The sequence below is a fragment of the Lissotriton vulgaris genome, chromosome 2_1 (genome assembly GCF_964263255.1).
Source record: "Lissotriton vulgaris chromosome 2_1, aLisVul1.2, whole genome shotgun sequence".
Classification (NCBI taxonomy): Eukaryota; Metazoa; Chordata; class Amphibia; order Caudata; family Salamandridae; genus Lissotriton; species Lissotriton vulgaris.
The window spans coordinates 2,115,926,136-2,115,949,162 of NC_141687.1; the positions used below are offsets into that span (position 1 = coordinate 2,115,926,136).

A 23,027-nucleotide genomic window follows, 5' to 3' on the forward strand; every position below is an offset into this window, starting at 1 on the left:
TACAAAATACACTGCAGAGAGAGTCCCTGAAGAATGAGTGGTAAACATGCATAAATGTGTGCCTTAAATTCAGAGTTTTGTAAATGCTTTTGTAAAAAATACTGATCAGGATAATTTTTTTTATATCAGTGCACACAAAATCCCATGTGCCTGGGGTACATTTGGTCTATGACTAGAATAACCTTGGGTGTTTAAGCTTAAAACATATGTTAATGGCCTCTACGACAACATTCTGTGGGTCAGTTTCACTTGAAAAGATAACTAGGTAGCCAACACCTCAAACACATAGGTTTATTTGGGAAACATCCTTTACAACGGAACCGTTACAACACGGTACCGTTACAACGCAGGATTTACAACGAAAGTCGTTACAACGACTTTGGGCGCTCTAGGATAGGGGATAGTTTAATTTACTATCCAACACCTTCCCTACTATCCACGGGGACTGGAGTTGGAATAGTAAATTAAACTATTCACTATCCAGCGCCCCCCAAGGCAAGTCGTTGTAACGACTAGCGTTGTTAAACCTGCTTTGTAAAGGTACGCGTTGTAACGGTTCGCGTTGTACCTTCATACATCTGGTATATTTACACTAGGAACATTCATCCCTCAGTTAATAATATTTTTTAATTTCCTGGAGTCCTGGCCATGACTAAAGTAAATAAGAATGGGTAATGGTGATAAAAGAAGGTCACCCCTAGTTTTCTCAAACGTTTTTCCAATATTTTAGTTTTTTGAAAATGCATCACGTCAAGATTTCAGATTCAATTAACTTTATTCATCCTTAACAATAAGGTCATTTAAGTATAAAATTCAAACATACAATCAAGTAAAATATCTCATTTTCATAATAAATTAGCAGTAATTACAAGTAAAAAACACGATTAAGTTAGGCTAAAAAAAATTAATAAAACACTAATACATTCTTTTAGATATACAAACTACATACTCAACAGTGCAATCATCAATTATGGGCACACTATGGGGTAATCGATCTCCGCTTTTCTAAGGACAGACATAAAAAAGACGCAAGGGAAAAACATACAAAAAGGTCAGGTAACATTTGTAGGAAAAACAGAGCTGGGCGACATTGGAAAATTTATATTTGAGGAAAATGAGGCAAATATACTTTTTACGCTCAAGAGTATAAAATTTGCAAAAAAAATTGTAATGACACCTAACTCTCCTTTTATATCTCCTCAGAGAGAAAAATAAAGAACACCAATTAGGTGGTATACTTATGTATTTCCACAATGTGGAATGGCATGCAAGTAGCTTGTTTTCTGTGAATATCATACAGGAGTGGTACCAAGGAACTAGTTTCCCATGGTCCTGAAGAAGAGCCAATAGGGGCATAGCTCGAAATATGTTGACCCTTAGGATCATAGGCACATGATAACCTTGTCTTCCTAATTACCCCCTAGTTTTTAAACATACCAACTAGAGGTAGGAATAAAATAGATATACCTTCTAGCCAGGTATTTTTAAAATACACCATAGTACAGCACTATCCCCCTACCCCCCCTTATGAACACCTTCTTTATCATCGAATAAAGACCTATAAGTAGATCGTAGGTCGCAGCACGCCCCGATCTGTAGCGGATTGGGATCGACCCGATGATGAAACATGCCACCAAGGGGTAACCCTGGTTGGTGAAGGTTTTACAAGAAAAACACTATTTTTCCTGACATAGGAGTGTTATCAGGTGTAAATAGACTGGGTTCTCTGTTTGATATAACAAGATTTGACTGAGGAGGACGAACCTGGTAATCCTATTCCCCCAACTCTGTTTTCTGATGCATATGACTTGAATAAACAACAAATTGACAATGTCTCATCACAACATCAATATGTTGGTGTACAATTCTGTTGACATATTTCAGTTATTACTGGTTAAATCGATCATTATTTAAAACAACTGCCCTGCTGTTGGTTGATTTCATTTTAAAAAGTATGATTATTAGTACCTGAGCATAAAATACTTTTCTGTTTTTTAGTGCTTGTTCTATTCAAATACATAGACATGCTTATAAATTGCAGTGATTGTGTCGACCTAACAGTAGGTGGAACTAATGCTAAACAAAAGCCCAACCCATGACACAATCTGGCAATTACATTTTTTGGTGAAAGGAACAATTGTATCCAGTTAACAGACCTTCATTTCGCTTTCTAAATCTGAGTGACCTATGCACTGGGCACTTGTGGGTTTCCCAGAGACTAACAACAATTTGGTGCAGTCCAGGGAAACCCCATATTTAACCAGGAATTGCACTTCTCATGTCCTCTCAAAAGTCAGACAATATATGTTTCATACACTGCCCAGAGAGAGTTTCTAACCAGATGTTTTGGTGTATGACTGGGTGGAAATGGTCCAGCGAGTGGCAAAAAAAGCCATCAGTTCTCTCTATTTAGACATTAGACAGTTGAGCCTCAATATCATAACTGGGTGTGCAGTTGCAGTGCAACATTTTAGATTTTTTTTTATTTGTGTGCCGTGCAAAGCTTTTGATTTTTTTTTAAGTGAGAGGGTCAGTGAAAGTGACAATTAGTTGCAGCAGGAAATAATGCCACTGCTGAAAGTGGACAGGAGAAGTATTAGGTATTCTGGTGTCTCTGGCTGCCATTCTAAGTTGGCCCTGGTTTTTAGTCTCTGTACCTCAATTAAAAGTACTCAACCAATTTCCCCACCTTTCACAACAAAAGGTCCAAATTCCTGATCAACCCACCCTCCAATCCCAACACATTCAGCGTAGGCAATATTAGTATCACAAGTCTCCGGCACAATTCCCTGCTGCAGGATGTCCCATCTAGGGGGCATCTTGCAGCAACAAAAAAGATTGTCATACCAGTAGGCCTGGGGCGAGTTTAATTTTGCTTCATAAAAACTTTGAGAAGGTTTGTTAAACTTCAACAAGGACCAAGCTCCTGACTACACCTGGTTTTGTGGCTCACATTATTGTTTTCAGATAGCCCTAATCTCAAGATTTCAATTTTGATGTAACTGGACAGTTCGATAACTTTCCATGGACCGGGAATTAAAATTTCATCCTGTAATCCCTAAAAGAGAAATCAGGAATCTTCAATAAATGTACACAATAGGAATTAATACATCTGATGGCTGAGAAACGTGACTACATTACACAAGTCAATATTCAGAAGCGTGAGAATGCCACAGGGCAGTAGTTTAACAGTACTCGACAAGTCTGCTTGAACTCTTACTTCTACTTTTGTTAGCTGTTCGGAATGGTAAAGTGTGCCGTCAGTTTACAAAGCTACATATTCCATAACAAACCATTAAATCCTTTGCTATATCAGTGAGCTGCCAGCCGCAGTAGACTTGAAATCAGGAGATAATATGCCATCGACAAAACAGAAGTATAAATTACAATGTGTAACATCCTTCTCATCAGTACAAAGTATTAATTTACCTAACATATTTTGCTAGCTACAATTGACAAGCACCCCCTCTTGTACAGAATGCATTACAGAAATGTATTTTAATTAAATCTGTTTTTTGGTTGGATTCTAGTAATCAATTGTTGCATTATTTTTAATTTTCCCTCAACACCGTAGAATAATGTAAAGCTGATGAAAGAACTGTCAAATGTACATATTGCTTCACACATTTTCATTGGGTGTATCACAGTTTCATCACGCTCAGTTGCAAAGGATGGCTTCTCTTACAACTGCTTTCTATTACCTTGTAAATTGTCTCATCCATGGGCACCGTGGCATAGTTAGATACAAGTGGCAAGGGGGTCTCTATCTGAATAAAACAAGATTTCTTTACTGCACTACTACGTCCAGCAAGCAATGAGATGCTACCTCTTGCATATTAGGATTGGTTGCCTTGACAAGAGCTAGTCGAGACAGTAATGTAATAAAGAGTGATTTGGAATGGGGGATCTGGTTTGTGTGTAAACTGACAGTTGCTGCCTGTCTAGAGCACTGGATGGTCTCTGTCTTAATAGCTTAATAAACACTTACACTAATTGTTGATTTCCTGAGGGTTTTGTCAAAGAAAAAAGATCTATTACTACCTTCTTTCCTTGCTTATAAATCATTAATTAAAGTAGCCCTGCTTAGCTTCCGGATAAATTCCTCTAAAATAAATGGCTATGGGCATGTAACATTTCGGATAGGTTGCCATGCTTTCCAGATGTTCTACAACTCTTACCCTGACACTGCACAGAAACAACTGGTTCAATAGCCTCTGTATTGTTTACATCTTTAAGTAAGTGAAGAAAAGAGGTGGAGCGAGAAATGTTCAGCAAATATTTTTTGGGGATAATCATTTATTAGTCACTGTGCATATTTCTAAAAAATGTCTATAGTTATAGATACAGAAACATTAGATATCCTTAGAACCAGGAGAGAGCTTAAGCTGCACAAACTGTCTCATTATTTTTCGATTTCTCGCCTTTCAGTAATCACTGTTTTTAGTTAACTTTGGTCTGAAGAATAAGCGACCATTTCAAACGTCCAAGGATTCAACTAATTGAACTAATTGGATTAATTGATTCACTTCCTCTGTAGGGGTAGATATTGTTAATTTAATTGTCAATTACTCCCTGGTTGCTGTCAAACGACAATTAGCCTTTCATTTGCTGAATTTACAAAGGTCTCTATCCAGTATTAAGATTAATGCATTCATTTAAAAACGAAATTGAAGTTTATAATAATGTGAGATGTATAGTTCAAGACGAATTATCATAATGTATCATCTATCAAATAATGTATACTTAGTTACCTATATTCAATGTAGATATAATAATCTGTTCAGTATGTTCTCTACACTATATCCATTATTGTCCATAGAGATAGCAAAAGAGGAAGCTAAGTGTGGTTTGCCAACTCACTTACTATTTTAATTAGGCCAGGAAAATGTTAAATTACACCAGCACAATTTGTATAATTTAGGGAGTTTCACGTTGTGCTTGTTATGCAAAAGTCCCCAAAATACGCCATTATGTAATGTTGAGTAACTACATCACTGTAAGCGGCAAATCTGTAGCGTGAGTGATCAGAAAGCGGCAATTGAGTTTTTCATTTTTCTTGCATGAAATGCATCCTTGCATCAAAACTGGACACAAGGACACATTGAACTATGTTACCAACAGTAAGTAAAAACATTAAATTCACTTTACCTCTATTATCGAATAAGCTAGATATGTACAAGAAGAGACAGACGTGGACGAATAGGTGAATGGCTAGTAAGACTGAGAGGGTCGACAGGCATGCAGGAGTGTAGGTAGGCAGGCAGGCAGGCAGGCAGGCAGGCAGGCGGGCAGGCAGGCAGGCAGGCAGGCAGGCAGATAGATAGATAGATAGATAGATAGATAGATAGATAGATAGATAGATAGATAGATAGATAGATAGATAGATAGATAGATAGATAGATAGACTTTTCAGTTAACAAAGTTCCAAACAGTAGTTGGAATGTCTAAAATCTCGCTTTACAAGCAGTGGCTATGATAATAGCATTCTAGTTAAGGCACAAAAAAAGATAAGACAGTGTAGTGGTAATAAACTTTTGAGGACAAATAAAAAGAATAAACCAGAGAGAAATAACCACGTTTATTAGGCAATATAACTCTTGTAGCCATAAGATTTACAGAATATTACACAAGCACTGGCATCTCTTAAAACTTGATCACAGCTTGGTTAAGTGGATAACAAAAAAAACAAATCACTCACAAGAGAGGTAGAACTATTCACAATAGGCTATCTCCATCCTATCTTCCACCATTGAATACAAGCAATGAAACATGGTTACCAAAAAAGCGAAAGGTTTTTATAAATGTACCACATGCAATGTCTGCCAGTATGCTGAAAACAAAAAACAGAGCTTTTCCTACAATACAGGCCAGATACTTGAAATTCACCAATTTATTAATTGTAATACCAAATTTGTGGTTTACTGTATAAGATGTTTTTGTGGCCTAATTTATGTAGGCAGCACAATTAGGCCCCTTAAAGAACGGATACAGGAACATATAGGAGCTCTCAAAAATGGGAACTCAAACTATCCATTAGCTACACACTTCAACAACATGAATAAGACTTCAGAGATCATGAAACTTAGTTTTCATGGTATAGCTGGAGCAGAGGAAAATATAAGAGGTGGAGAGAGAGTCTTAGCTCTTAGGAAATTGGAGTCCAAGTGCATGATAAAATTAAGATGTGTGGAACTGGGACTCAATGAAGACAGGGAATTGCATGTCTTCCTCTGTGCCTAATGATATACTGTATATGTGTATGTGACAGAATGCAATTATAAATGTTTCTTTCTCTGTAAATTGAATACATATAAAATACAAAAAAGTGCATGAACAGTTTATGTCCTTTACAGTGTCTATTCTGAAATAATGACTGTATGCATGTTTCTCACACTCCTTTGTTAATAACTATATTTATCTTATTTTATTTTTGTGTAAACATGATGTATAATAAAAACTGAAAATATTTGGTCCTAAATGAAGGTTAAGCTATACATCAAATATGATATAGCGTAGAATTGTGTATTAGGCAATATTGCTTTTTTCATGCAACTCATATCTCACTACAAGTATCTCTTCCTCTTAAAGTTCTATATATTTTTTATTTTTGATATATCTTTTATTGTCTTATTTTTTTATTTCACTTTTCTTTCTTTCTCTCTTGGATCATTTGGTGATGGTTCTCAAGAATTTGTGTTGGACTGCCACATATGAATAAATATATACATATGTTTCCCAGATTTAGTACATGGGAACTTAATTCTAAATAGTATAGAGACTATATATAGAAAGTGAAGATGGACTACACTTGGGACACGAGTGCTAATACAAATTGTTTCTCTTCGGAATGATTTTAAAAAATACGAACATTATTCTCAAATAGGGAAACACATGAGTCGCTTGGATTCAATATAACTAAGCAACTAAAAAAAAAAACAGTAGTTTAAGGATTAGGAAATCAAGGGGGCATAGGATCATAACTTTAATTTGTGAAGAGCGAGGCTTTAATGTAAAACACTTAAGAATTGGTTAATTGTTATGGGAATTACATATCAATGTAGATATGATGTTACATGTTTTTATTGTCATATGACAAAAGGTACAGTTCGTTATATGGTGCTACCTTTAGATAGAAAAATTGCCTAGTCCCAGAAATAGTTGGGTATTTGAGTCATGTTACTTTCAAATGTGGCCCTTTTAAAAAAAAGGAAACCGCGAATGGGGAACTTTTTGAATGGCGCTGGAGTCGGGTAATTGCGCCACATCCGTTTGAATTTCGGTGAGTGCAAAGAGTAAATTGCAGACATTCTGTGGTAATACAGAGACCAAGCATGTTTCGTTTTTGTAGTTGCAGAATGGAGACGTATTAAGGACTCCATACCGGTCAGCCCTGGTTATCACGCTCGGGTTCGGTGAGTGTACTCATCGTTTTGTTTTGCTCAGTCTCTATTGGTTTGAGACATGTATACGTAATCATAACAACATTTTGCTTTGCACAGACTTTATTTGCGTGTTGTAAGTAGGATGCAATGGGCAACAGATGGGATTGTTTCACTATGTTTAGCATAAATAAACATATCAAAAACGTTTTATTTATTTAGAATGAAGTCAAACCAGGACTACTCTGGCAAACATTTAAAAAGATAGATGGTGCTCGAGCTGATAAAGGAAAGAGGAACTTACAATTGATCGCAGCAACGGGATGTATCTTACTCATATTTAAGGCATACAGATTAATTATGTACTTGAGTCTCACGCAGTTTATCTATATTTGCACTTTGAAGGCATACTTTTGAGACAATTGCGCATGTTTGACCATTGTACCTTATACCCTTATTCTGACTATATTTTGTTTTTTAAACTTATAATTGAAGGATTTGATTGCTACACAATAGGTGCATTGACAGCTAGTTGACTATTTTTTGCGGCGTGACAAATTATGAAGGGATACATTTTACACAGAGGGCATATATACTTTTTCTTTAAATATAACTCCTTGTATATTACTACCCCTTCTATTTAATGGATGACATACTTTTTCTATATACATTTTTCTAGTCTAGAGCAATAATATCTATAGTTGACTTCTTGAATTCTTGCAAATGAAATACGTCAAAAAATCGATGGAGGAAGATGTTTCCTCTTTATTTCTGGCTCTAAATGTCGGATACATTTAGTGTTTTATAGAGAACTTTCTCTTGACTGTTTTATATCAAGAAAACAATACACTAAAGATCTTAGCATAGGGTTTTTTGTTTATCTTCTAGATTGAATTCTGTTGGGCATGCACGCTACTTTGCTTTCCCCTCACTCACTCTGTCTCTTAGCGCCAGGAAGCTTCGGCGTCAGTGCGCTCTACAAATGACACCTAAGATAAGATAAGATAAGATGCCCCGCCTGTGTTAAAGCTTACAATTTGTGATATTAATATATATTTCCACTTGCGCCATTAGATGCTTTATTTATTTCATTGTTCCTTTTTACAGAATTATTTCTGTTAAACCAGCTCCTAATGACATAACACATTGAGCTGAGGACTTCGTCTGTTATTTGAATATGACGTTGAATTGTGTATATGGAACAGTGCTATCCGGTTGAAATGTGGTCAATATGGTGGGTGTTTCGTTTAGAGAAAAGAATCCTCTATTTAGTCACGTTTTCCCTTAGGTCTCAGTTCTGTTCTTAAAATCCCATTTCTTCTACTTGATGTGGAATTTACCAATCTAAATGATGACATTATCTAGCTTGACACATCTTTGTTCTTGGTGTGTTTTTTCTGTTTATTTTTGGGATTTCTTTCTGTCTTGGAACTGACTTTGAATTTGCTTCGTTGGGTCTTCAGATGAGGGCTCATATGTACTTCAATACATTACTATTATATATCCTTCAATTGGATAAGGGAAAATCACTTCTTTGTACTAGTACATTATTTGGAAAATCTAGAGTATGGTACTTTCAATTGGTTTTATCTGATCCCACAACTTGTACAAATTAAGAAAAATGTGCATTTTGTATTTATTACAGCCTTGAAAAAGTCTTTTTGAATAAGACGAAACGCGTGTCCGCTGTTTGTTGCAAAAAGAAAAAAGAAACCAATAAGACAGCAGTGAACTTAAAGAAATCAATAAAACAACAGTGGAATTACTATCCTTTATGAATCTTTTTTATTGTGCATTTTTATTAAGAAGAAGAGATGTTTTCAAATTTTGAGTAGTTGGAACATTTTGTATAACTGCATATACTGTTACTGTCTTGATGCTATCCGAGGACCTAATAGTCTATTCGGTTCACTTATGAGAGTGCTGACATAAGGTTCTATTATTTCAAAGTTCCAAAGAGTAAAGCAATGAAGATAGCATCTAACCACATCATATATGTAGAAACTCACAGAAAGTAGCTGTAAGTGGAGGCTGGCCTATTGGGGTTTTTATGTGCCCTACATTATGACCATGCAGCATCGGTCAGATTTGTGCCCCTGGGGGAGTGAACCAACATATTTTAAATTGGGGAGGGGTGTACCAGTGCTGCGTCCTTGCCCCAATTGTATTCCTCTCATAAATAAATGGATTAGAAGCTGCCCTTACCAAAAAATACCTGGATGTCCTTCTCATTGGAAAAATGCTGTTTTACATACAAAAACTCCCTAATAGCTTGAGCATTATTTAGGGACTTTGTTAGTTTCATTGCGTTGCTTGGTCTGGTTACTAAACGGTCAAAATAATTAACTATGACCTGTGACTCCAAGCCCCATTAACCGTGCAGCATTTATTCACAAGAACACCCTCTCGCTTCTATGCTGGATGGTCTTTTTGATGCTAGAGGGAATTGGTCCCCTGTAAAATTAAAGCCTCACATAGATATGCAAGTGCAGCCGTGTTTAACTATAGTTTAGCCTTGCGCATTGGGAGCAAACCGATAGCTTCCCTGTTGTGGGTAGAAGTACATGTTTCTCTATTGTCACGCATGTGGAGGACCTATGGGAGTACTCAAATACCCTCTCCCTCCAGGGTGAGCATAATAAGGTACTGGGGTGTCTGCTGGGTGTACCTCTGTACAGCTCAACCTATTTTGTTTATCAAGAGCTGGGGGTGGAGGACATCATTGGTGTGCAATTTGGGAGCATCCGCATGCTAACCTTAACACAGAGGTTATCCTCAAATGCTTATCTAGTCTTAGGCGCTTGAAAATTCCTCTGTTTCAATTTATTAAGTCTGAATGAACAAACCTGTGGAGATCTGACTTATTTTTTAGCCCTACCGGCATTACTAAATTGGACTTCGCTTGGATTAAGAAACCTTTCAAAGCCTGGTGCCATCACACAAGGGAGGAATTTGACACTGTAAAAAGTGCCATTATGGACTATATGAAGCTCCAAACCTTCCATGTGATGAAACTATACTTAGACTGCGTGGACACATAAATTGCTTCGGATCAGATTTAGATTAGGCTTTGTAAGGTGGCAATTGACCAGTTTGATCCTGCTAAAGTTTTACTTTGTCCATGTGACGAGTCCTCCCTACAGAGCCTGATGCATTTTACTTTCTTTCGCCAGCTTTATAAAGCTTTTAGAAAAAAACGTTTTTATTCCAATTTTAAGGTTGAGTGGTATAGGAATAGGAGGTGACGCCCGGGTCTATTAACAACTAAACTCCCTCACTTTGTTTCAATGTCTGCTCCTTTTCTAAATGTTGTAAGGTGGAAATTGATGCTGTTCTAAGCAGGAGCTGTCTTAGAGATCCACGGCCACCTTTGTTTAGAATTGTTCCCCCTGAGCCGGGCTTCTCATATGTATCTTGGTAGTTTTTAATTATTTTTTTTAGCTCTGCTTGTTTACTAAAGTGCTCTTCATTTTTTTTGATCTTGTTGAATTATATCTTTGTTCAGGGGGGATGAAGCCAAGGCCTCTTGACATATGACATTTTGGATGATATTCCTTGTACAATGTGTTTATGTCATTTTATCCATTCAATGACTTGTTATTTTGTAGTCGTTATGGTATCTTGGATAAAGAATTGCTGTAAGCTTATTATTTATTTTATTGCTGTAATGTGAACGTGTGTGTGCTTTTATGGTTACTTTTTGTAGCCGAAATAAAGATTTTGATAGATACGATACAACTTATAGATCAGATTTTACCTTCAAAATGTACCATAACCACAGCTTTTTCAAAAGAACGATATGACATGAGAATAGAGTTGTGATGCAGGAGCTATTAACACAAAAGTACTGCTTCTGAAATGGTGCATATGTCGCTTCCAAACTTTTTTATTTGCATATAAAGAAAATGTGAGAAATATACGCAAAGTAAATGTGTATCATCTATATCAATCATGCACGTTCACAAACAATTGTATTAAGGAAAACCACTCACCATTTGGAGAACATCAGAAGAAACCATCTGCATACAGCACATGGCCGTAGCTAAAGCGCAGACAATTGTAGAGATGATATTCAATGCGCACACACTGAACAGCAGGTCCTGTGGACAGACACACGAAAAGTTGTCACATTTTGAGTTGGCCCGATTATAAATGTTGCCTATGACTTCTTAAGTGGTATACAGTTCAATCTAAACAAAAATGCAATCAGCACTGCAACTATTGCTCGAGGTTTTATTTATTTTCTTAAACTCACAACCATAAGTAAAGAGATACATTGCATGCACTACACCACATCCAAAGAGACATGCATTATGTATGCTGCCATTACTGGAACCGAAAATGAAAAGCTTTCTTCTGAAGCAAATAGTATGCTTACTAAAACTAATATTTTCGTCTCCATCATAAAAAGTCCTCAACTGAAGATGGAAATACATAAACTGCTACCGCTGCTGCTAATGAGGCTAACCCGGCTTATGAAAGACAGACACAAAACAGACATCAGCACAGGCCGATATGTAGAAGGATGACCAAAGTGCCTTAATATCACTGGGACAAACGAGGTTGGACATTTTAGATTGCACTGCTAATTATACTTGGGCTTTAATCCTTGTGAATACTTAGATTGCCTCGAGGAAGGCATATGTAGACATATGTAGCCTGGGCAAAGTTTGTGTGGGTTGATTTTTTTCCTAGTCCATTCTCTAATATATAAGTCGTTTGTACATTTGGGTCTGATAAAAATATTAACTTCTTGATGGTTTTAAGGAATTGATTAAACATGAATTCTGACCTTTGATTGCAGAATGAAAACACGATTGCAGAATGAAAACCAGCATCCTAATTTTATCATATAATTTACTCACTGTTTACAAGAATTCTACCCATGACAATCAAGTCATACCTGAAAAGAAAAGATATGCTCTGATCCCTATCACTAAGTTATTCAGCCACATAATACACCAAGGAAGCTCTATCTGTGCAGGATGCCAAATAGGTCTCCCTCCACAGCGGGGTTCAGTATTCCCACAGGGATATTGATGGCCTCACACAAACAGGTAAAAACACAACATGACAAAGCATTAGCGTGGATGTATCACCTGCTGGGCAGTGCTATTAGCATCTGCTGTTGGTGACCAAAGAGGATTTCCGTCAAGATACTGCTTCCACAACAGAGAGTTGTCAGTTATTTACCCCTCGTATTGAGCACTTTGCTGGAATCACTTCTCCCTCATCAATAGTTATGGGAAACTAGTGAACCATATTTGCAATACTCCCTTAAAGATGTTAACTTAACCTATTTCAATGTCAGTAGCACAAACCCTTTGAAAAGCTCAAGAGTAATAGGGCATTGCCATGACTCTTCTCAGGGAGTGAACTGATACTCACTGGTCCAGTATGTGTTATCTAAGATGAACAATGGAAACTTCATTACCAATAATCCACCTTTCTGGTCCTGCCAGCTGAGCCCTGCCATTCCAATGCAGATGTTTTTACTTCCAGATTTCCACCATCAATAGGCGCATTTTTGGAGTCCTCGATAACAGTAATAAGAACAGAAGTTGCTATCTACGCACACTAGCATATATCCCCAGTCATTAGGTGTGGTCAGCATTAAATCACTGGTGGTCCAAATTAGACCACCTATTGTGCTGCCATCTGCAAAACCATGCTCACATCAACTTATTTCTCTTCCATATTTTCCTGTGGGATGGACAACAAATGGGATACCTAGTGAATATGCAACTTTCTGCTTGAACTACCCCTTTTTTTGGACTGCAGTAAATGTTGAGTGAAGTGGGCCTTTTTGCATCTGTAGTCCAAGGTGCCTTGTTGTTACAAATTGCCTTTGTTCATGGATGTTCAGCTGGGTAGAAGTAGCCCACAGAATGCAATGCAGGGAGTTCAAGTGTTTGGCACATGAATAGCGTTGTGATATATTTAAAATTTTCGCCTTTGATAGGAAGACAGAGAAGCAATCGAAGATGGCTGTAAATGTGTTAGGACAGTGGTAAGCACAGGACTAGCCTGGTTGCCATGTTTTAGATGAGCTGGAGCAGCAGATACGGATATAGACTTTTCTTTTTTTTATCGTTACTGAGATAAGCAAAAAAAAGGCAGAAATACGGTCTTGTAGCAAGGTAGAGAAACAAATGTAGGGCTTCCCTTAGAGGTTTGCAGATCCAAAAATAGTTGGAAGTCAATTTGTTAAGGATTAATGTTTGATTTTTCTTTGGTGCAGCACAAACGACAGTTGTTAAGGTTGATTTATTTATGACGATGAATATCTGGAAATTAAAGCTACAATTACCAGTGCTAAGTACTAAGTACTCATGTCTTACTTTAATATTATGCTCCAGTTCCTCAGACACCCACCAAATCAAACTTAAGTAGGTTTTCCAACAGTAGGAGGAATAGGCTGGCTACCTACAGAGTTCCAAATACAATATTGCTTTATGAAACAAAAAAATCTAAATCCAAACATAAACAAAATGACTTTATCAAGCTTTCTTTTGCTACTGTTTGGCAGAACCTAGGACAGTTGAGCTTTCAGCTATTTTGAGTGCACCCATTTCTGAAAGTTTAACATGTATATCAATATTGTTTGCCATCAAAAGAGTTTAAATTAACTGAAAATGGGCAATAAGTCCTGAAGAAGGACTCCCAAACGTTTTAGGATTTCTTGCACCAAATAGCGCAAAGTGTCAAACTGTGGGTATCTGGTTCCACCAGACCAGGTCAAACTCAACCTGCAGGGTCTAGGGAGATAATCTAGTTAGAACTGGTCAGATGACCCCAGCAAAGATTTGGGATTCTTGTAGATTTTGTGCTTCTGAAGCAGGCCATGGGGATTACTAATAGTCTACTCTTCTATCCTGAGTACAAGTGTGAGCTGGATCACTCATCAGGTTCAACAACAGAGGCAGTTCTTCAGTCTGTCACTGGTCCAGAACTGTTCTGAAGAGGGTATCAAGGGTGCCTCTTTTATGATCAGCGGCAGTCTGTGAGTGGCAGAGACTCCTGCCCATTCTGTAACCAACAAGGTTACCCAACTTTTCAGCCCTTTTTGTGAGTTGTACTGTAACCTATCCCACAGTGCTCCATGCTACCTTAACTCTGTCACACCAGACACTTCAGGTCTCAAACATGAAGAGTTACGAATTCTGTATGTTCCTGGAAATGAGTCACAATGACCGGTTCACTTTGAGAAGAGTCTCATGACTGAGGATTACTTCTGGGTCTTGCTGCTCGAAGCATCGCCAGACTTGCTTGCACTTGCTAGGCGAGTATAAACCCGACATTTAAAGAAAGTAATTTAGTGTGCAATACTGTCTCCATAATCAAAGGAAGACATGGCGCAGCCAGTGCCCATAGCTGACAAGGAGTGTGGCGGGGAATCAGGTGTAGTAGGGTAGGGAGAGGAAACAGGCAGTCCAGGTTTCAATCCCAGCAAGAAGTGCTGTACATAGAAGAAAATAACAAAATAACAAAACTAGACAGTTACGGGCTAACGCACCATAGAGTTGAGCATGTAGATGCATAGATCTTGCCAGAGGTGTCACCTCCCCAAAGGGAAGTCATTGTGTGGCTGCATTGTGTGAAGTTGGAGACAGCCCCCAGATCCCCATGGACCAGCTTATCCAAGGGATAGGGACCCATGAACTGCCAGGCCGACCCTAGGTAAGATGAGGGCAGGCCACCCCAGAAATGGACAGTCTTTTCTGGGGCACTGGGACCGGCAGAGGCAGACAGATAGGTAGTCTTTCCCCATATCGTGTAGATGGATAATGATTTCCTGCCTAGCCCCTTGAGATTCAGTCTATTTTTTGCCACTTGTCATGCCGGCGGTGCTGCCCCACACTCCAGACAGGACTCAGGTCACCTCCAGAGGACCCGGCAGGGTAGCAACGAACCCACTCTGGATGGATCATACATGATCTCCAGCAATTGGATAGGAGAAGGAGAGCATAGACCTCCATTTCCCCTCCTAGAAGAACAAGAGAGCGAAGTCGTGCCCCAATTGAAAGCAAATGTCCAAGTCCCTCAGCGGGTCTACGATTGAATTAAAGTTGCGCCGCTTTTGCAGTGTGACTGGGGAGAGATCCTGGAACAGCTGGATAGTATGGTCTCAGTACAGCAAGTCCGATTTGCCCCTGGTGGCCCGGAGAATGGATCGATTATCAGTGAAAAAGTGTACCTGTGTCAGGATGTCTTGGGTTGGATTGGGGTGACCAGTCACTGGCATTAGCTGGTGTGCCCTGTCAAGGGCCAGTGCTGAAGCATCATCATCTCTCTAGATCACATAAAGGAGTTTGGTTATGAAAGCCATGATATTGTCTCCTCCTGCTGCTATGGATACACCTCATGTATGGATGTTGTTTCGGCAACTTCTATATGGCCTAACCTTCAGTTTGGCCTGTTGATCTTCGAGCACCACCACTCTATGCCAGATCATCTCCTGATCTCTGTGCACCCATCCACTGTCCGCTCCAGGTCGTCCAGGCATCCTCCAATTTCAGAGATTTCCCTGTGAATGTCCTGAATGCAAGACTAAAAATCCATCTTGAGCAAGACGATTTCAGAGCGGATCTCCGTAAAGGTAGTGGTCCATATATTCCTGGGATATGGGGACCAGTGCTGATCTGCTGTCAGGGACATGCTTTCCTCGGGGCCCGCCTAGGCTGCAAACGATTTACTCCTGGGTGAGGTCCCCAAGCTTTATGGTGTGACACTGTGGTCTAGTAGTTGCTAGGTTCCCTGGGCAAGGCCTGTTCAGTGTCTGTTTCCCCCAATTGTTCAAACTGTGAGTGTAGGGCCCTAGTAGGACTATGCATCGTGTCTCTATCCCCGGGGCTTTGGTGGATGGAACTAAATCCCCCAGGGCAGCAGAGGAAAAGAGACTCTGCTCATGCCAGCTCTGTGTTAGTAGGTCAACAAAAAAATATCTTGGCAGGCAGGTCTTGCAGTAAAGACTCAATGTTCTCAGAGCATCTCCAATAGTCAGTCCCTCGCCCTAGGTCATCAGTGCTGGTTCTCTCGCAAAAGGCCCCACTCCTCTGCCAAGCAGATGTCCTGTGCCTTGTGCCTAGGTGGTAGCCCCACAACAACATCTTCAGGAGAGGCTGTCTCCCAGTCCACTCACAGCTCCACACTCCTCAGCCCTGCTAGACCCTGCAGTACTCACCAGGGAAGGCCTGTGGCCTGGCCAGATTTACAGCGGTACCACAAGTTTGTCCGCTCTATTCTCCAGCGCCACCACCCGGCAGGCAAAGCATTGTATCTTTGGAGGGGGTCCCCACTGTTCTCTACTAATGCACTCTTCCCCGGCTGCACACTGGTAATCACGGATTCTGTTGCCAAGAGAGGGAGGGTAGGGGAAGGCTGGCTCACTCATGTGTCTCCATGCCCTGCAACCCTGAGGGCCCATTGCATGGTACCAGTGCTCACCAATAGGGCACCTATGTGGCACGTTGCACAGTTCAGTCCCCCATGGGCAGGCACAGTATGTTGCTCAGCCTGCTGTGTCGGGTAGCCCTGATGGTGGTCTTACTAGGCCCTCTGGAGCCGCCAATCAGGTACAGGGAAAAGAGGCAGTAAACAAGAGGGGACGCAGGTCAGGGCTATGATGTCATCAATGGTCCCACCTGGAGGCCCCAGGAGGTTCCCCCAGCATGTCAAACATAATTCCAGCAGGGAGAAGAGCGAGATGAAGGCGGGTCAACCCCGCCACCACCATATCTCGCAGGCCTGATGTCCTAGTGTTTTACTCTCATCACTGACCCCCCAGGTGGCAGCACTCACCAGTTTAGGGCCCCCAAGGCAGGCTCAATCTCTGCTGCTCCTCTTGTTGGCTGATTGCTCTGGGCCACAATCCCTCCCTGGTAATGTCCTTTAACCCTTCACTTCCTCTTTAGAACTTTGTCCTAAAGGAGGGCAACTGTAATGATTCATAGGTTCCACTGAATGATTCTTTTTATCTCCTTCACCCAGGGGTCTCAAGCATCATTTGTTTCACTGAGCACAGCGTGAACTGGCTCTGTTGTAATTCGCATTACTTTTGTAGCTTTACCATTTGCAGGCCAATCCCTTGCGCCTTTTAGTTCCTTGGCTTGAATTCAATTTGGGAAGTCTGCTCAGTTAGCACCCTTCTTGGGTTTTATGATGCTTGATGTTAGCTTTGGCCATTTAGATACTTGATCTTCACTACTGCTTCCTTTGCAGGAACTTCATCCTCCTTTTACGCGTTCACAGGGGATTGGGCTGGAAAAAATAACAGAGTGGGGTGCTGTGCTAACTATTTCTAGTTGCTGTCTCTGACCGAATGATTCAAAAAAGGGGGTGTTGATGGACAGAGTATCTGAATTAAACAGAACACTTGTACCCAGTCAACAGATCAGGGCTTGATCCATCACAGTTTTTTAGCTCACTGCACCATCCCAGCTCAGAACCTGGCTACATGCAAATTAGTCTGTCCCTGGCCCAGTGCATCATGGGAACAGGGCAGACGAAACTACCAAGCCAATTCTTATACTGGGAAGGAAACAAGCTTCCGGGGACCGGTTTCTGGCATTACAGCCGTCCTCGGCCCGGCTTGCTTGAATCCTGATGGTGCAATGAGCAAGGGACTCACATCTGAGTATACCCTTCCACGCTTATGGTGGACAAAACGATTCAGAAAAGGGGGTGGTGATGGACAGAGTATCTGAATTAAACAGAACACTCGTACCCAGTCAACAGATCAGGGCTTGATCCATCACCATTTTTTAGCTCACTGCACCATCCCAGCTCAGAACCTGGCTACATGCAAATTAGTCTGACCCTGGCCCAGTGCATCATGGGAACAGGACAGACCAAACTACCAAGCCAATTCTTATACTGGGAAGGAAACAAGCTTCCGGGGACCGGTTTCTGGCATTACAGCCGTCCTCAGCCCGGCTTGCTTGAATCCTGATGGTGCAATGAGCAAGGGACTCACATCTGAGTATACCCTTCCACGCTTATGGTGGACAAAGCTATTCAGAAAAGTGGGTGGTGATGGACAGAGTATCTGAAATAAACAGAACACTCGTACCCAGTCAACAGATCAGGGCTTGATCCATCATCGTTTTTTAGCTCACTGCACCATCCCAGCTCAGAATGACATACACCGCCAACCCTGCCTACCCCCCTCCCACCTTTATTTATTTTATTTATGCATTTTTATATAGCGCGGACTTTACCCGAAGGCGTCAGAGCGCTTCACATTAGGAACAGAAATGAAACATAATGAGAAACATTACAAAAGAGCAGATTACAAAAGCATACGTTACTTACATAAGGTAATAGTGACAATTGTGAGCAAACAAAATACATGAGGTAGTAAAAATTGTGAGCCACCAAAATTACATGAGGTAGTAAAGGTAAAAGTGACAATTATGAGCAAACAAAATACTTGAGGTAGTAGTAAAAATTGTGAGCAACCAAAAATACGTGAGGTAGTAAAGGTAATAGTGATAATTGTGAGCAAACAAAATACTTGAGGTAGTAAAAATTGTGAGCAACCAAAAATACATGAGGTAGTCAAAAGTGCACAAGAGGAAAGTGACAAGTGTGTAGTTATAAGAGAAAACAGAGTATAATTTGAGGTATAATACTGCAATAAATGCTAGGTACACGAACAAGCGTTACGTAGGCAAGGTGGCACTTGTGAAAGTATTCAAAGGTAAAAACATGTGAGAGGTAGCAACCGTGTGTTACAAGGGCAAAGTGGTGTGTGCATGTTACAAAAGGTGTGCTTGCTCCATAATTGCACCCACTGGCTTCTTATGTTCTGTTTGTCTAGGAATTCTTTGTAGTTCACTAGAATGTCTACCTCCCTGTGCCTCTCGGCGAGAGGAACTGCTTCTCTGCTCAGTTCAACATCAGACATCCACCACCATCTGAATTTGCTGTGACCTCACAGTCTTTTAGTTCTCCATCTAGATCTTTGCTCATCCACACACCTACCGTGCCATCAACTCTCAGCTTTTTTGCGTGTGTGGTTTGTGGTTCTTCCACCAGTAATTGGTGATTATTTTCTCATTTGGAGGTGCATGTGATGGTTTTTCCACTGAGCAGTGTTTTGGAGATGCTGCTGCATTGCAATCTTATCTTCACCCCTCAAAACCTATTTTTAAACTGCAAATCATATCACACGTTCGTTCCTATTCACAAAGGCACATTTACACATGTAGATTTATACTTCTTAGCTATTATCATTTCCGATTATAAATTGATTGCTAGGTGCAGACTTATTATTACTATCATTGTTATTATTATTACTATAACTGGTATTATTATTTCAATATGTTAACCGCTCAGTTACCTGGAGAGGTGTCCTGGTTCTGAAGAAAAGGCAAAATAGCAAAATAACCTAAAGCAGAAAGCTATTTTGGATAAAGCAAAGTCTTGAGCAGTTTCCTAAACTGACTAAGGTCAGAAAGTGAGCAGCGAGAGAGAAGCAGCCCATTCCACAAGCATGAGGCCTGCACCAAGAAGGCTCGCCCCCCGTAGTTCAGTAGTTGGAATGAAGGCACAAGCTAAAAAAAAAGAGATTTAGTAGAGTGCAAGCATTAAAGGGAATATACCGGCGTAACCTGGTCTGTAAAAAGACAGATACGGAATGATGAGGAGCTATGTGAAAAATACAAGCAGCCTTAAAAATAATCCTTTTAGGGGCAGATAGCCAATGAAGTCTAATTAACATCGGAGAGGCTGAAGCTGAGCAGGAAAGAGAAAGAACAAGGTGAACAGCAGCAGTCTGTACAGAATACAATCTTTTTGATTACGTACTCCAGTGACCCGAGGTACAGGGAGTTCCCATAATCCACACGACAGGGCCGGAAGATTGTTCTACCAAGGGGCAGTGAGGCGGGGGAAGTGATGGTTGAATTTTTGGCAGGACTCTCAGCAGGGCAAACAGGTGGGTACAAAACGTTTCAAGTTATTAATAAATTCGATGTCTCCACCCCCTCAAACAGGGAGTAGAACTAGAATAGAATGTATGAGTATATAGTTACTGCCAGTAATTTTTCACACATAGACAGAGGTTTCCACCACCAAGACGGAGATCTCCCTATGGTAATGTATAGGGCAAAATAACAAAGTTTAATAAACATTTAAACAGTTATTACAATATCTTAAGGTAAAACAAAACTGTACAGTAATTTCAAATAATTATTAGTAGCCTAGAAATTAAAATAAAAGTGTTATAGCACAGCAACACATAAAATCTAATACTTAAATAATCAAATCTAATAATTTAATTTATTAATTATTTAAAAAAATTCGAAAATATGTTGCCTTCGTTTACACTATTATATTTAATTATTAATAGTAAATGTTAATAGTACATATTTGTTTAATGAATTTAAAATATTTGTATTAAATGTTTAAAAATTAAATAGTAACTTATTTACTTTGAATAATATTTTTAAATTAGATATTGCTTGTAACATTTATTTCCTACGGTGGTGTTCTCTTAAATCCATTTTTTGTCTATGAGTGTCCATGTGTAGTGCTGGATTTACTCCAAGGCTGTTTTGCCCCTTTTGGGCTGCATTAACTATTTGTGAACAGCAATGGACTTACCATTTTCTGGGCGGGTGTTTGTATTTGCAATTTACTCTGCAAGCTCCTCCTTACTCCTCCCTAAGATTCTCCTTACACTTCACTGTTATGCATGAGTAGCAATGGGGGTGCTTCTTTCATGTCATGGCAATCTTTACTTGAGTTTCATCATTGATTGAAGAGAAAGGTGTGTGACACACGGTCGTGTGCAACTTCGAGTTGGAGGTTGCCTCCGTCTGCTACTAGTTTGGTGGTGTTTACAGTAAGGGTTTAATCTTTTAAGGAAGCTCTATGCCTTTACTGCCTTGTTGACTTCCATTTGGTGGTGAATTTTTCAAACCTTTACCAACAGTGAGTTCCTACGCTTGGATGATTTTTTATTTTTCTTTCATCACTGAAGTGTAAATTGGGTGGAGGATGGTCAACTGCTGTAGATGTCCCTATGGGTAAAGGTGAGTGCCTTAAAGGAGGACAGCTTTGCTGTGGAAAACAAGTGAGGTGTTTGCATGGTTGACGCAATCCAGTTGCATTGCCATAATTGTAGTTTTTATCTGGCTGTCACATTCTAAGTTCTCTGTACTTAACATCTGTTTGCAGAGTCCAGTGTTCAACAGTATGAGGACTATGGTGTCCTGGGTGTTCTTAGAAAAACGTAGAAGAAACAAAATATGGTACAGGGCTAGCATGATGAGGAAGATCCTTTTGGCAACTTGTTTCACTTGCCGCACTCAATTAAAGTCGATAGTCACTCTGTGGTTTCTGAGGCCAGATAGCCACAGAGTGATAGGTCTCCCAGTTTGCCTATTGAGTTTTAGGGCTTGATCTGTATCCATTGGTTCACAACTAGGAATAGGTCTGTCATGTTTCTGAGCTACAAGATGATATGAGTGTCATGTGTGTAATTGTAGCAGGTTTGATTAAAGGACTTAATGAGGTTAAATAGTGGGCTGAAGTATGCACTGCAGAAGAGTGGGGAGATCCAAGAACATAGCAGACTCCTGCATGTTGTTTAGATTGAAAAGGAAGCAACTTCTATATGTGTATGTGAAGAAAAAAAAAACTGGCAAAATCTAGAACCTAACACATTATGTTTTCTTCCATACACCGAATACATGAAGTACTGGTTCCAATGTGTCTGTCAGAAGTGCTGTGTTCAGCTCAATATTATTAGGATCATACCTTTTGGTTCGAAGTTCCAAAATAAACATTATAATTTTCAAAAAAAACAGGAGAACAGGTAGGTCTCTCACTCGTCCTCTAACAAGTTGAAGCCTACTAGATTGAGAGTGTTAGGAGTCAGACAATCCTGTCAGAGAATCTCATTTCTCAAAACATGTAAAGTGCTCTGCTACATTTTTTTCTTCCTCCTACCAAGATGGATCAATATTCTTGGGGGCGTGGCTTGGGCGCCGATGGCGATGGTCGCCTGAGTGCTCGGCTCCGGGACTAAGCCCGGAATTATCCTGAAAATCGGAGGCTGCGGGGCACCCCAGACCCCGCATTCTGCTGAGCGTGCCGACGGAAACCTGCCGGGGCCCCTGGTGAAGCTCGGACGAGGGTAGTTTCGGAGTAAAACCGAAGTTTGCGGAGTTGCGGAGTGCGGCCCAACATGGCGCCCGGACCCCTTTGTCCCCCTATTCGGAACTACTGAGTTGCAGAGGTGCCGCGGGTGGCGACTGGCGCTCTGCTTCGCCTTCCCCGGCTGTTCTGGACATTGGACATTACTGGATTGGACCTCTTGCAACGGATTTACACTCGGTTGGACGGCCGGGCGGATGCCCACGCAGTGGAGGGCACCGGGAGCGGACGCCCTGTGGTCCAAGCGGTGGCTCGCTTCGCGACTCCGCGACTAGCTACGTCTTCCTGGCCAGTCCACCTACATGGGAGGCGAGACACTCTGGCGCCACAGATCACCCGAGGGAGTAGGTGGCCCTCACCCCGGGGTTATAGTGGGTGAACGGGTCTGCCCGACTCGACGACGGCTGTCTCCGCCCCCTCATCGGTGCCCTCGGACGCCGTGGCGATGGCGTGAGCCGAAGCGGCGGAGTCTCCACAGGCTCT

At 40.5% G+C, this 23,027-nt stretch overlaps 1 protein-coding gene across 1 annotated transcript in view; it reads right to left on the minus strand.

Moving 5' to 3' along the window:
• Positions 1-23,027, minus strand: part of ENTREP2 (endosomal transmembrane epsin interactor 2) — a 1,796,185-nt gene that overhangs the window by 532,937 nt on the left and 1,240,221 nt on the right. The window contains exon 5 of the mRNA XM_086959018.1: positions 11,372-11,479. Coding sequence (XP_086815144.1) covers positions 11,372-11,479 — 108 coding nt within the window. The remainder of the gene's footprint in view (positions 1-11,371; positions 11,480-23,027) is intronic.